The 15,173-nt window shown below is 42.6% G+C and overlaps 1 protein-coding gene across 2 annotated transcripts; it reads right to left on the reverse strand.

The window, feature by feature from the left end:
• Window positions 1-280: 280 nt before the first annotated feature.
• On the reverse strand, window positions 281-10,620 carry ATRIP (ATR interacting protein). 2 transcript variants are annotated; one of them, XM_029958208.1, is made up of 12 exons: window positions 10,546-10,620; window positions 8,916-9,086; window positions 8,156-8,274; window positions 7,698-7,858; window positions 6,377-6,475; window positions 5,806-5,935; window positions 3,955-4,689; window positions 3,274-3,416; window positions 2,604-2,695; window positions 1,657-1,740; window positions 1,146-1,395; window positions 281-817 (listed from the first exon to the last, which is right to left on the reverse strand). In XM_029958208.1, the coding sequence occupies exons 1-12, from the start codon at window positions 10,603-10,605 to the stop codon at window positions 756-758; spliced, it is 2,106 nt and encodes a 701-aa protein (XP_029814068.1). In that variant the 5' UTR covers window positions 10,606-10,620; the 3' UTR covers window positions 281-755. The 2 variants fall into 2 exon arrangements, with proteins under 2 accessions (XP_029814068.1, XP_029814069.1); XM_029958209.1 differs by lacking the exon at window positions 1,657-1,740.
• Window positions 10,621-15,173: the final 4,553 nt, after the last annotated feature.

Here is a 15,173-nt window from a genome sequence, read left to right on the forward strand (position 1 = left end):
TGGTCATTCATCTTCACAGTGACCAAAAAGCCCCAGTCATTCTGCACACACTTAAATATCCCTTTATAGCCTAGGATGGAGTCCTCAACAGCACCATCTTACTCTTTCAAGGTGAATTTTAAAAAATGTAAGGTCTAGTGGTTTTTTTGTTTGTTTTGGCATCTCCATAGTTACACTTTCAGCAGATTCATGAAAATCGAGTGAACTCAGGTGACCAATTCTCAGCAAGAAATTCAAAGCCCTGTAGTGAACTGCCAACTCCAAGTTACTTCTAGAAAGGTTTTTAAAATCATTGTAAACTGTTTACTAATACCAACATGAAAATTTTGGAAGTCAAGCAAGAAAGAGTTAAAATTGCAAAAGAAAGTGTGTTCAAAAGGCTTTCATATGAATGCAGTGATCCCAAACATCTTGGCACGTTCAGCATCATAAATCCAGCTGTAGTCACAGGAAAATGGAAGACAGGGAGAGACATTTCTGTTCCATTCCCAGCAGTTTTGTACAGGATGAAATTCATAACCAGGGCCAATCATAAGTCCATTGCAGTGTCATTCTCATCTCAAAATTTGTTTACTTTCAGCTACATTTCGATGGCACTGAAATAATTACAGCAAAGAAACGTGTCTTAGTTGAGCTGCCTTTGAGTGCAACCTTTAGGCTGTCACTTAACAAAGGGATGATTTAAAGTTCACATTTGCACTGGCAATGATTATGATGATTCAGATGAGAAAGGACAGATCTGTGTGAGATGTTGGCTAGCTGGAGTCCATTCCTTGGTCTTCTGGCTCAGGAGGATACAACTCATCCAAAATCAGCTCTGCAACAACAAATAGTCATCTTTCAGAGAGTCATTTTTTCTACTTGATACAGTGTAACTATCACTGGTATCTACATTTTAAAACATCCTGACTGTAGACAGCAAACAGATGGTATTTCTTTGGAGAGAAGAACAAGACACAGCTATTAAAGAAGAATAGTAAAGCATTGGTTAAGTATAGTGAATATTGAGAAGCACAAGACTGTGGCCTGACTTCAGAGATCTGAGCAGGAACCATCCATGGTACTTGTTAAATGAGGAAAGGGACAGAAGGGAAATTTCTATTTCTACAGCATGAAAAAAAACCCAACATCTGACTGATTTTTACCTTCACAGGCACTCAGTTTTTTAGTCTTTTTGAGAATGGCTCTTATGCCTGGCATGGCTTGGTCATATTGATGGAGAACTTCTAAGCAGTGTTCATGGAACAGCTTATCTTTCTGAGATAGGCTGTGCAGGAGTAAAACAGCATCCCGTAAAAACTGAATAATTTGCTCCTTATGTACACACGAGCTGTTCTCAGCTCTTCTCATCTTCATCCACTGCCTGTGTAACATTATAATTAGTGCCTTAACCACCTGCAAGAGGAAAAACACAAAGTAAAAACACAGTAGCAGAAAACTTCTTTCATTGTGAACTTTACTCTGAAATTCAGAAGCTTGAAGAGATGATTTTCTAGCAAGCCAAAGCAAGCTCCCTAGGGAGGTGGCATCCTGTGAAGTACAGGACACTTCTGTTTCCTTGTAGCTAAAACAAGGTGGGGGGGGCAGAAAGCTATTCCAGCACTGAGTACCTGGAAGTTCTCAGCAGATTGAAGTGGGGGGGCTGTGGTGACTCACCTCGAGGTTGCACTGACAGGCTGTGCCAGGTGACAGAAGTGCTGCTCTGGAGCCCCTCGTGCGCCGCGTCAGCAGCCGCACTGCCTGTCACAAACACACACACAGGGGCTCAGCTGCACACAGGGAGGGCACAAACAGCATTTCTCTGCTGCTTTGAAACCTTCTTGTTTTTTCCTCAACAGCTGATCTCTTTTATGCCCCCAAACTGTGTTAGTTTTTTCCCCCTGTAAAACTTTACAGAGGCAGAATTTGCCTTGCACGGAAACCTTTTAGACCTTCTGATGAGCAGCTAACGAGGTCAGGGGGCCTTAATTCACTGCATCCAAATGTACTTCAGTATAACAGAGCAGGCAGGGGGATAATGGGAAGGGTTCAAAATTCTTTAAAATGAGAGCAGAAGTGGAGCAAATAGAACCTCAAGTCACTTCTGTCAGTACAAACAACACAAATTAAATTTAACAGCCTTTCTTTCTATGTATAACCATGGCTATTATACAGCAAGTTAGCATTTCCACTGAATACAAGGAATATAATCCTAAATCACTCTGGTCTGCCTTTTAGATGTAACAGAGGGAACGAAGACAATCAAAATGAAACCTAGGTCTTGCTTCTTTTTACTCTTCTATTGACCTAAAAGCAAAATAAAACTTGGTGTTGAATATCTGTAGCCATCCTAGAATCTGTACTGTTTTTTCAGTGACTTAAAAGATATCACGACAGATGTTCTCTTTTAGAATAGTTACTGATTCAGTTTCCAGCAGGTCCTTTTAAAAATAAAAATAATAAAAAAATCAATGTAATCCCTTACTGCAGGCCCATAGTTTCAGTTTCTATTTCAGCTAGAGAAAGAAATTGTTTTCAGGCAATTCGTGGCTTGTCCTGCTCCTCCCACTCCCCCAACTGGAAAGAGCAGGAAAGAGCATGTGGACAAACAGCCACATGGTTACCTCTTGTTCCAGCTGAAGCCAAAGCGTTTCAGATGCTGATTTATCTGGTCTTGATGTTATGTACATGTACAGTGCAAGGAGAAGGCAGGTGTCTGAAACAGAGAGAACTTTGTTCTTTCAGTCAATTGTTCATGACAAAAATTAATTCTTTTAATTAAAAATTAATTAAAAATCATTTCAAGTGCTCTCCTAGGACTTGTGGTACAGGCCCCACTTCTTGCTTTACTTCACACATCTTAAGCAGTGCTGAAGAAATTAGTGTCCCATAACTTTGTATGTGCCTTCATGCTAACCCTGTCCTACTTCATTCATAAGGAGCTGGACAGAGACCATTTGTCATGCAGGGTAATGGAATCCCCAAGCTCAACAATGCACAGATATTTAAACCTCAGGACTCCTCAAAACCCCTTTTTTCTTCAACAACCTTTAATACAATGAATGCTAACCTTGAAAATTTTAAAAATCCACATGGCTATCAAAAGCACCACATGTAGGCAGATGCCCTGAGATAAATACTCTTTAAACAATAACTGAAACCCTGCACTAGAAAACAAGGTTTCAGGGAGCATATCAGGCTTTTTGCCTTCTGGGGTTTCAGCACCTCGGAGCAAGGCCTGTTTGCATTCCTCTGAGTGATGGTCCCAGTGCTCTGTGCCCTGCAGTCCTTTACCTGAGTGGGAACACAGCTGAGCAGCCAAGCCCTGGTGCTGGGAGAGGACACCCAGCAGTCTCACAGTCAGGAGGACAGCAGGCAGGGGGGTCTCTGGACACAGGCAGTGCAGCAGGGTCTGGCTGCTCAGCAGCTGCTGAAAACTTCAAAAGAAAGCTCTGTTAGAAATGGGAAATGCACTGACAAGTTGAAAATACACCATTTCTTGTACACAGCCCCATAATCTGTGCCTTTTTAGCTGTTCAGAACGTAACTGATCTCAAATTACTGAAAGACATCCTGACACTTGGCAGTCACTGCAGTTCACGCTGGTTGTGATGAAATGCTTCACTTCTGACTGGCATTTTACCTGCCAGAATGAGACCCTGTGCTCTCCTTCCTTATGCATCTCCCAGCAATCACAAAAAAAACCCCAAATCGATATTACAGATATTCTGATCCAATGCACGTGGCTTTAAAAAGTTTCCTCACTTTCAAACTGATCAGGGATGATTATCACACTTATTAGCAGCAAAGGTAATAGGAAGATCCTCAACTGCTCCCCAAAGGTGATCTGAGAAATGTGATTTCTCTCATACAGGGCAAAACTTCTACTTGTATCTGCACATATTGGTTTCACCAGGGGATGGAAAGTGCTGAACACCAGAGTCTGAAATCATTGTAAAACTATTACTGACTTACTTTATTAGCAAGTCCATTGTTGAATTTTCAGCTAATTTCACCAAAACCTGCAGGCTCTGGCTCAGGATTCTGTCAGTCTGGGAACCCCTTGCAGCAGAAAAAGCTAAAACCTGAAGAAGCTTTTTAAACAAAGAGTGTTGAGCTCGATCATTATTGGGAGCATCCTGTGGAGCTGCAGGCAGCCCTCCTTGTGTCCTGGTATCTTCTTTATTATCACACTGATTGTCACACAACACATTTTTGTCCATCTTGGAAACCTGTTTGTCTCCAGCAGCAGCAGCACCTTCCTCCACTCTGGCAGCCAGCAATGTGTGGACAACGTCCCAGCTATAGAACACCAGGTAATAAAGGATTCCCAGTGATATAACTGCAGTTTCCTCAAGAGACAACCTGAAGTCCTCCTTACTCGACACCGAACCTGTGCTGGTTCTGGAAGAAACAGTGGAATGGTTTCCACAGGAACCGTTCCCGGCCGTGTCCGGCAGTTGTCCCGCCCGGCAATAGGCACCGACGTGGTGTTCCACCAGGGGCAGGAGGTGCACAGCTCCTCGGATCCTGCACTGAGGGAGGGGCAGGAGCCCTCCCTGGCCTTCTGCTGGGCTTCCTTCAGCTAATCCTTGGTCCAGAGCGATCAGGTTCAATCCTGTTATTGCAAGTTTTTGAGCTTCTTGCAGGGACACGAGAGGAGCGGTTTCTTCTTGCGCTGTCCTGCTGCTGGGGAGTTGTGTGGACTTCCTATCCAAGGGGAAAAGGCAGAGAACACAGCTGAAATCTGAGTTATCCACATTATGAACTGAACTATAGAAAGGCCAGAGTAATAAGAAATGCCTGTTCCCAAAAATAAAATATGAATTGGGAGGGGAAAAAAATCACCCTGCTCCTTGAGACCGGCACGGAAGAGCAATTTGAAAGCATTCCTGAGTCTCATTAAAGTAGCCAGAGCTTACAGGTGAGTAACTTCAGCAGCTCACTATAAGCCACTGTCTGAAACTACATTTCAAACACTGGCTTTCCCACTTCAGGCTTTTGCTAACCTGTCATATATTCTTCCCTGATGTTATCTGGTAGCTTCTGGGAAGAATAAGTATCTGTACATTACTGATCTGGAATATTTAGGGGTTTTTAAAGGACTACAACAGTAAAGAATTATTTTCCTGGCCAGAAATCAGAGAGTGTTCAGTCATTAACCAGTCAAACTGCAGCTGCAAGGGACAAACTCACCACCTCTTCCTGCATAAATGGCAAGGGCAATGAGATATGAGCCCTGTATGAACCCACATGACACAAGAATTACTAATAAAATATCAGAAAAACAAAGGTATTTCAGGGGCTACAGTCTAATTCTTTAAAGTGAAAAACAATTGTAATTTATATCTGATATTCATATTTAAAAACCTTTACCAGTCACTATAAATGTACCTTGGAAAAATGCACATAAATTGCACATTACAAATTAAACACAGTTTCGACTTTGAAGATATAAAACCTACTGTTTTAATCACATTTTCAACATTTCCTTCCCCACTTAACTCATGATCATGCTTATGTCCTTCCCCTCAATGCAAGCTGCTAACAGCCACTCCCAGGTTTAATTCTGTGCCTTCCCCTAAGAGATGATTAACCTAGTTTATCACTTAGTGATGTTCCACTGTTTAGTATCTACAATAATCACACATTAATCATCAAACACGTGGTATGATGTTTCAAATTCTGCATTAAATGGCCCAAGCAAAACAGCATTTAACACAGGGAATGAGCTGTCCTACATGACTAAGTGTTTCTTAGTACAGAAAATGCCACTGTCCTAAGAACATGTCAGATACAATTTAACAAAAAACCCATAAAACTTACGTATCCAGAGAGTTAGGCTGCAACACAGCTCCAGGTAGAGGCTCAGAGTTGCTGCTGAGGAGATGGCACAATCCTAGTAATGACCCAGGGACAATGGGCTGCTTCATCAGTGCATTCAGTAAGATTGAACCTGAAGGGACACAGAACTGCCCTTGGAGTAGCTTTGCCATCTCCAACAACAAAAATTTAATATTTCAAAAGATCAGCCTTATCTAGAGCGCTCTCAACCTCAAAGTGATTTTATTCATTATGAATCTTCTTTCTCAAAACCAAGGGAATGATTTTCAGAAAAATTAAGACAGTATTTAAATATAAACCAAACCATATTTAGAGATATTTTAATTACAATCCCATATTAGCAGAATAACTTGAGCCAAATGACCGTATGTCCCAACTGTCCTGATGACTTGCCCTTCATGTTCCACTCCAGATATTACAATGATGGGATGCAATTCTACTGTAAAGACTTCCTAGAGCTGGCTGTTTATGTTTTATAGGCTTGGTGTTGTTGTTTTTTTTTTTAAAGTACATTTTTCCTGGGTTTATTTCTGCAGGGACAGCATTAAGTCACCTTGTGTGCTCCGTTTAGGTGCAGAGTTGTAGGAACCGTTTCTTCCCGTTGCCTCCTGGTGCTTCACAGATGAAACTTCAGGATGGGTCATCTTACTGTCTGGAACAAACAGGGATTGTGAGAACTGCCTTGCTTAGAGACCTCTGCACACCCTCAGTGTTAGACAGTAAGGACTCAGACACTAAACCAGGCAAAAAACCATTTGTCTTGTACACTCAGATACATCAACCAGTAGTTAAGAGCAGTGGTGAATGCAGAATTCCTATTCCTTAAGTTGAATTCCCACTGCTAGCAGAGATTAGGACAGCTAAAAATTAACACAAAAGTCTAAAAAAATAAATTAAAAAGTAATTTGAGCATTTCATAATCTTTTAATCATCTCTCTCTGTCCCAATTACCAGGTAAAGTAAAGCCAAAAGCCTTACAGGGTTCAGAAGGCAAGTAAAGAAGTGTTATTTTTTCAAACAAAATGGCATATTGAGTGCTGTTACCAGAACCACCAGCAGCAATTCTAATGCTTTAAGGCTACTGCATTTTTCTTTTTGGTGCAGTCCCTACTGCCCATACAGTTTCAGCCTGAACACTGGAACTGGCAGGAACATCTCAGATTTTTCATGACTCTTCCTGTAAGGATTAGTTGATGATGTCCAAGTTTCTTCCATTTACTATTTCCCACTGGAAACATGGCAACTGGCTGCTATAAAAAAAACCCACTGATGTTCTTTCATATTATAGCAATCTTCAAAAACATGGAGGTATTCATTTCCTAAGCTTTCCTCAATGAATTTCAAGATAAAATGTTGTGAGAATTACTGCCCCACACATAAAAGAGGAAATGAGTACATTGTTTCCGTTGCTTCTTTCAGTATGGCTAAATATGTACCCTTTAAAATCCAACCTCCCCTGCCCCCCCCAAAAAAGCCAGAACCACAAGAATACAAAAAATGCTTTAGCTGACTGGCAGACCAATTCAAGAAACAGGCAAATTACTTCCTGTTTTTTATTCAATGAGAAAAGGCAGATCAACAATTTGGATATTTTGGTTCATCACATAATACAGGAAAGTTTTTTATTGCAGCCAATGGGCCCCTTCATGGTTGGCACCTGGGCATCTGGTACCAAGGGGTGGATTAAAATGGCCTTGATGCAAATTTCAGTCATGGCTGTTTAACTCCAATGGCTATAAAGGGGAAAGAAATGAAAGGAAAACCAAAATAAAAGTAATTGCTTTTGTCTGCAGTGAATTTACTGCAACTGTTCAGTCATGTAGTACAAAACCCCTTCTGCAGCTACAAATGTGGCACGTTGTGCATGGATTTACCTTCTTTGATTGAACTAGTTGGGGCCATCAAATTTCCTGAAGAACACGATGGTCTAGTGGACATTTCAGCATTGAAGGATTCTTTTGTAGGAAAAGATCTTCTTCCAGGCTGTGGAGAACATCCTTCTGGTTTCACTTGTACTGCAAAATTCTTTTTAGGGCTAATACAAAAAGGTGAATCAGTATTTCTTTTGTAGTTATTTTATTAAACAATAAGCAAGAATCTACTTTATTTTCACTGATGTTTTAAAGCTACTTCACTACAAACTCTTTGAATTTCTGTCTTAGAGACAAGAAAGGCTCTTTTTGAGCAAATTTCATAGAGGTGAACAGACCTTTGTGGTTGTATTTTTTAAAGACAACAGAGCTAAAATTACATGAAGAAAGGAAACTTTTTTAAATAGTTTAAGCACAGATTTTGTAAAAATGAAAACAAATTCCTTCTCCAACCCCCCTACCTTGTTGTTGGAACTGTCTGAGTAACAACATGTTTACTTCTTTCACAGTTCTGAAGTCGTGTTCTCAACTCATTAATTTCTGCATCCTTGAACTGCAGCTCTGACTGCAATGACTGCAACTGGAAGAGGAATTAAAGACAGTTTTCCTGTTACTGAGTAATTTAGGGGTGTTGTAACTGCAGAGCAACTGGAGTTACCATAAGAGTTCAAGATAACCATCTGCTTACTGTGAACTCTGCACAAGATCTCCATTTTTATGAATCTCAGTCCAATTAACACTATCTGAGAACCAAGTGCCAGAAGTTCAGGCAAGAAGCATTTGGGACTGGCTAAGGCAGACCAAGTGCCACATAGAGCATGAGCAAAGAGAACAGCACAAAAGCAGCCCCTGTCCTCTTCAGGGCTCTCAGAAAGGTGACTGCAACAGGAACAGCAACCTGATCAGAGGCATGGAGCATGCTCTGTCTCTTTTTAACATTGTAAAATACATTCCAGTTTTAATGGTCTTGGGGTGGCTTAAAAAAAAAAAAAAAGGCAGCAAATGAAAACCTCTACCATCTGAATTTTACTCTTTTGTTTTGGCAGGAGAAAACCCTCTGCAAGTTCTTACAAATGCTTTCTTTTAGATAAGAAAATAAAAGCATGGACTGTTTGGACATTTCACACCGATGTTCTCCCTCTGACTACATGGTCTGTGACATCATTAAGTCATAAACTGGCTTCTGCATCTGATCTGCAGGGAATTGATATATTTACAAACCTTTTTGGAGAACTCTTTTTCTTTTTCACTCAAGGTCTGAGATTTTTGCTGTTCCAGCAGCAGGTATGATCTTTTCTGTTCCTCCACAGCAAACTTCATCTGCTGCAGTGAGTCACGCAGAATTTTAATTTCTCCATTTTTAGTGAGAATTTCATCCTGCATTTCTTTCAGCTGCCAACAGAGAAATTCCATTAAAGGATGTACACAGCCAAAAGTACGTATTTGCATCACTGTGTGGTTGAAAATTAGGTCTTTATTTATAATTTCTAGGGAGGAAAATTCTCCTGCAAGCCAGTTCAAAAATTCTGCCATGTTGCCTCTAATCTTTTCCTGATTAAATCAGGAAACTCAGCTACTGTTTTCTCTAACAGAATTATAAATGACAGCAAAGACACATCTTCACATACCATTCTGACATCTGTCAAAGACCATCCTTCTCTTTCCCCTCCTCTGCAATTGTTACTTTTTCTTTCAAAGTCTTCTAGTCATACACATCAATAATTTATTCATTATTGGGATGATAACACTGCTAATTTCATTGTAATATTTCATTTAGCAGGGCAGCCAACAAGAGCTCTGTTCTAAGACAAGGCACCACCCCCAGACAGTATCTTCCTGACATATTTACTCTCTAATTTCCTGAGCAGAAATACCACTCAGAGAGAAGACTTTGGAGAGATAATGAATGAGTTACTCAGAAATGCACGAGGAAAAAAGCAAGAAGACACCTCTACACAACTGTAAAATGATGGTTTACAGGTAGGAGATTCCCTGATAAAGATGGATATAACAGAGCTGGGAAAGATTCAGAAAACAGAGGTAAGAAAGGTAAATAGAGTAGGACCCTCCCAGCTGGGGGAAAGCACAAAGAAACAGAGATCAATCGAGGTGCAAGTGCACAAGTTACTCTCTGTTTATTGTCTCTCATAGCAGCCACGACCCACCCACTTATTAAGTTCAAAATTAAATCAAAGAAGAAATTTTGTGTTAAAAGTGCTGACCTGTTTCCCTATAAAAGGAATCCAAACCCAAACACAGAGTGTTTAAAAAATATACACAATAGACTATTAAATTCACATATAATATTTCTGGATCAGGAAGTACTTACATGAAATCAGGTTAAAAGGCTGTTCTGGTAAAATATAAACTTGTTCAAGGTTTATTTCCTTCCTAAGCTGTGCACCAAAAAAGGAGAGACTTTGTACAGGAATTTGTGCCTTCTTACTTTTCTACATCTGTTTCTTGCCCTAAGTATCTTTCCATAATGGATCAGCAGGAGGTGAAGTAACATGAAGCCCCTTTAAAGTCACTTTGCTTTCTCAAATCTTTAAGTTGCACAAAACAACTCCTGCTGCCTGGCTGACAGGACAGAGAATTCATTTGACAGGGAACACATAAAACTGACAAATTAGCCTTTGCTACTTTGAAGTGACCAAGAAATAAACTCCTGGTCTCAATCTTAATTATTACTAGAGCTGTTTCTAGTATAATGATTTTAACAGACCTCTGGATTACAAAGATTATTGATCAACTTGATTAGAATTAAATGCTTGGAACTGGGCTTATCCCACCTTTCAGTCAGCCCTACCAAAAATGTGACATTTAGAGGGGAGGGGAAAATGTTGCCAACCTTCTGTTTGTTTTCTTCATTCTGTGTCTGCAGTACTTCAAACTGAAATGCATCTCTCATCAGCCCATCTTCTGCTCTGCTTTCTGCTGCAGAGAAAAGCCAAGATGTGAAGCACAGATGATGTGTGAACATCACTGGGGACTCAACACCATGTTATTTGCCATTTCATACATCTGAATATCTTAGTATTCATACCATCATCACAAACAGGTAAACTGCCAGGAACCTTGTCAGTGCTTGTGCATCAATCCTTAAAACAGAGAACACCCTTCCACCCCCCAATTTCTAATCTAATGGTTTGGGTTGGAAGGGACCTTAAAGATCTTTTAATATCTTAAAGCAAAAAGAAGGCCATCAGCAAATGTGAGCAATTCCTTCCAGGTAACTTCAGTTAACACACCCTGCACAAACAAGGGTTCACTGAGAACTTATTCACCTGGAGAGATGGCAGATGTCAGCACTGCCAAAACATTAAACTTAAGAGGATTTAAGCTCTTTAAACTTCACTATGAACAACTTCCTGGTTTGCTTTACTTTTTTTCAAGGTAAACCTGAAAATCAGCTGCTTTAATATGACACATTATGCATTTACCAGTGAAAACTAACAGGGAAAAAATAATCTGGTGGCCAAATCCAACCAGGATACAAAAGTGAACGATGATACTGTGAATGATAACTACAGCAAGTTAAAAGTTTATGAAACCCGTTTATTTGGCAGGTTTAACGTGCAGCACCCACATCCCAGGCCAGGGTCACCACACACACCCCAGGGCACAGCTCAGTGCAATGTGCCTGCTGGGATTACTATTCCTTTGTTATTTCTGTTATTCCTTTGAATCCCAGCCATCCCTCTGACACCGGGGGGGGGGTGCTGGTGGCCAGAGCAGAAGCAGTTCCCTGAAGGGAACTTACAGGAAAGATGGAGCAAGAGTATTTACAAGGGCATGCAGTGACAGGACACGGGGGGATGGGTTCAAATTGAAAAAGAGCAGGTTTAGATGATATATTGGGAAAATATTGTTCCTTGTGAGGCTGGGGAGGCCCTGGCACAGGTTGCCCAGAGAAGCTGTGGCTGCCCCAACCCTGGAAGTGTCCAAGGCCAGGTTGGACGGGGCTTGGAGCACCCTGCGATAGCGGGAGGTGTCCCTGACCAAGGCAGGAGGTGGGAATTGGATGATCTTTCAAGTCCTTACAACCCGAACCATTCCATGACTCCTAAAGGGACAACAACCCCTTCCTCAGCAGCGGGGCAGTGCCGGGACACACCGACCTTCCCGCCCGCCTCGGGGCAGTCCCGGGGGTCCCCACGCGAGTCCCGCGGGCGGATCCTGCGACAGCGCCTTCGAGGCCAGGATGTCGATTCTGGCCTCCAGTTGTCGTCCGCCGTGAAGTCTCGCTGTCCACCGAAGGGCGCGCGGGCCAGGCCGCGACACCTTGGGGCGGCTTGTCGGGGGAAAGGCCATTGCGGATCCCGGCGGGCGGCCCCGGCGCCCCGCCCCGCCGTAGCGCGGCGGCCGCTCCGCTTGCGCGGCCGGGCGGCGCCGCCATGGCGGGCGGGCCCAGCAGGGGCCTCACGGCGCGAGGCCAGCCCGGACACCGCCCCCCGCCATCACCCGCCGGGCGGAGCTCCCCGCGGCGGCCAATGGGGCGACGGACGCCCCGGCCGCTGGCTGGTAAGCGCCCCGCATTGAGCCGCCACGAGGCTTCGTTCTTACGCGTTGCAATGCGTCCTCGTGTTATGGCCGGGAAGGGTGCGGAAAGTGGTTCCGCCGGTGAGGGGAAGGGTACGTCATGCTGCTGGTGGTGACGCCATGCTGCTGGCGGTTACGTCACGGTGAGTGTGGGGCTGCTGATTATGTCATACCGTGTTTGTCCCCGGCAAGATGACGTCAGACCGCGGCTACGAGGGCGGTGGGGACCCATCCTGTGGGGCTGTGGGGCTGACACCTCTGCCGCCTTTGCCTCCTCAGGGACTGTGTCCTTGGGGACACACAGACAGTGTTTGGGGACTCACAGACAGGGCTCAGGGACACACGGACAGGACTGGGAACACAGACGGGGCTCAGGGACACAAGGACAGGGCTCAGGGACACACGGACAGGACTGGGAACACAGACGGGGCTCAGGGACACACGGACAGGACTGGGAACACAGACGGGGCTCAGGGACACAAGGACAGGGCTCAGGGACACAGGGACAGGACTGGGAACACAGACGGGGCTCAGGGACACACGGACAGGACTGGGAACACAGACGGGGCTCAGGGACACACGGACAGGGCTGGGGACTCACAGACAGAGCTTGAGGGCTCACAGACAGTGTCTGGGGACTCAGGAGAGGGCTGGAAACACACCGGGCTCAGGGACGCACGGTGTTTTTAAGTGAAAAACACTGTGTTAGGATGACACATTTCCAATTCTGTCAGAGAACTCTGATTTCTCTTGTTCATTCCTCTATTCCCATTATGCACAGCAAACTTAAACGATCACTAGAGTGTCATTTGCTTTATCCATGCACTGCAGAAGAAGCAGTGCCTGTGATCAGCCAGCCAGGCCCAAATTATGTGCCAAACTGGAGAAATTATGGATGGATCTGATGCTTAAATCACTTAAGGTACCACTATTTGTGTTTGGAATTCTTTTTCTCCCTGTAGTGAGAATGGCAACACAATGTTTCTCTTTGTAGTCTAGCAACAAGGAAAAGATAGTTCTTGCTTTTAAGAATGGTTTTATTTATCTATGTTTAGAGAGAGATGCTTCTATAAGATGGAGTAAAACCAAAATTGCTTGTTTTGTTTAAAACCTCCTCTTGCAGATTCTAGTGCTCTGTTTCATCCATGTTTTTAGAGATGTGGATTGAGAAGTAAATTAAGTAATCGAAAAGGAACTTGATTTAGACATTATTTGCACTAAATTCTGGGTTGGTTTGGTTTGGGTTTAGTTTTTTTGTTTGTTTATTTGGAATTTTTAGTTTGGGGTTTGTTTTTTTTATAAATAAATAGGATTGTACTATGACTGCTATTTTTAAATAACAATATATTGCACGAGTGCTACAGCTTCAGTTGTACTTTCTCCTCGTCCTCTAGCTGGAGTTGAGGAAAAACAGAATGACAAAACACTTGCACAAACTTTATTTTTAACAGGATAAACCAAGGCTGTAAGTCTTGGAGAGAAACCAGGCAGGAACTTCTATGACATATTTTATGCTTTTTTTAAAGTATTTGAGGCACTGACTCTGTTTTCCTTTACTCCAGGTGTTCCTGCTGGAGAGAAAATGACTTGCAGGTGAGCAGAGTAACGACAAAGTAAGTCTGAGTTGAGGAGCTAAAAAAAATCTTAGTGAAATAAGGCTGTATGTCTGGTAGCTGTGTCAGGAATGATGTAGCTGCATGTGGATGCCACCTCAGCAGGGCTCAGCCCCGGGTTCCTGCTCAAAGATGAGTTGTCATCTGACTGTTGCTGACTTGCTGGTCTTAGTCATTGGGCTGGCTTTCCTCTCATTCCCTTGGAATTGTTTCCCTTTCTTCATTCTGCTTGTGTCTTCCACTTTCAGCTAGCTTTGCATTTGTAATATTAATTTCATCTCTTACTCTTTGTCAACTCTTGCAGCCCGAGGCTTCGACTGCTTTCATTTCTAGTGCTAAGCAAGGCTTTTAATCCCAACAATGCTCAACAGGAGGGAATTTACCTGCTTTTCTTAAAGCCAGAGAAATCTTCCAGCAGATGGGGGAAAAAAAACCCAAACCAAAACCTAGATGCTTGTGTGGTTTTTTTTTTTTCACTGTGTATGAATACTTAAAATTTGTTTCTAATGAAAAATGACATATTTCAATGGTTATCAGTAAATTGTACAGGTGTGGTGTTTACAAATTAATTGCCATCTCCAGTGCTGTGTTATTGGGACCTCCAGTACTCTCTAAAGCATCCTGTTTATATATAATATTAGCATAATAAAAGGCAAATAATTAGGTTCTTGATGAACCCTTCCAGAGTTTGCTTTAAATACTGCTGCCTGTGGAATAATTTTCTAGCAGGGAGATGAAAGTCAAACAGTTACATATCTGTTGGTTTCTTCTTGTGTTTCTGTATCTTGCTCACTGTGAGCCTTACATGTTTCCAAAACACTGAATAAAACAAGACTGAAGTAAGTGGATGACTGATGTGTCCAGGTACCAGCAGAAATTAATTTTTTTAGCTTAATTTCTAAAGTTTGAGGTACTAAAATGTGAACTGGGCTTCAGTGAAAAGTTGTTCTAATAAAATAGCATCTTGATTCAGGCCTGAGAGCTGGATAGGAGAGGGTTAGTCTAGTTCTAAGAGCTGTGAGTGAGAAGAAAAAGGAACCACAGAAACCCTCTGTCTTTTCTTCAAGGGGTGAAATAAGATTATTTTTTTCCCCTTGATGACAAACCTCTTTGCTTAGGCTACAAAATGGCACTCAGGATTATACTCTGGCTCTGTGGGACTGTCGAAGCAGGTGGTGTGTTGGGGCAAATGTCAAGAGTTTTTTGTCATTTGAGGGTCTTGGTCCTGTAGGGCAGAAAATCCCACACTTGAGGGATTGCCTGGAAGAGCTGGTGAGAGGTTTTTAGGTAGTTCTCATATTCATTCATGGCTGGGCTTTGTGAA

This window comes from Manacus vitellinus, unplaced genomic scaffold (assembly GCF_001715985.3).
Source record: "Manacus vitellinus isolate BGI_N305 unplaced genomic scaffold, ASM171598v3 scaffold_14_pilon, whole genome shotgun sequence".
NCBI classification, from domain to species: Eukaryota; Metazoa; Chordata; class Aves; order Passeriformes; family Pipridae; genus Manacus; species Manacus vitellinus.

Excerpts from the sequence above, each read along its gene's own strand:
- ATRIP (XM_029958208.1), bottom strand. The coding sequence starts at position 10,605 with ATGAGAGATGCATTTCAGTTTGAAGTACTGCAGACACAGAATGAAGAA. Across the intron at positions 3,417-3,954 it reads ACAATGGACTTGCTAATAAA|TTTTCAGCAGCTGCTGAGCA; the intron begins GTAAGTCAGTAA and ends TTTCTTTTGAAG. Across the intron at positions 818-1,145 it reads AAAACTGAGTGCCTGTGAAG|AGCTGATTTTGGATGAGTTG; the intron begins GTAAAAATCAGT and ends TTGTTGTTGCAG.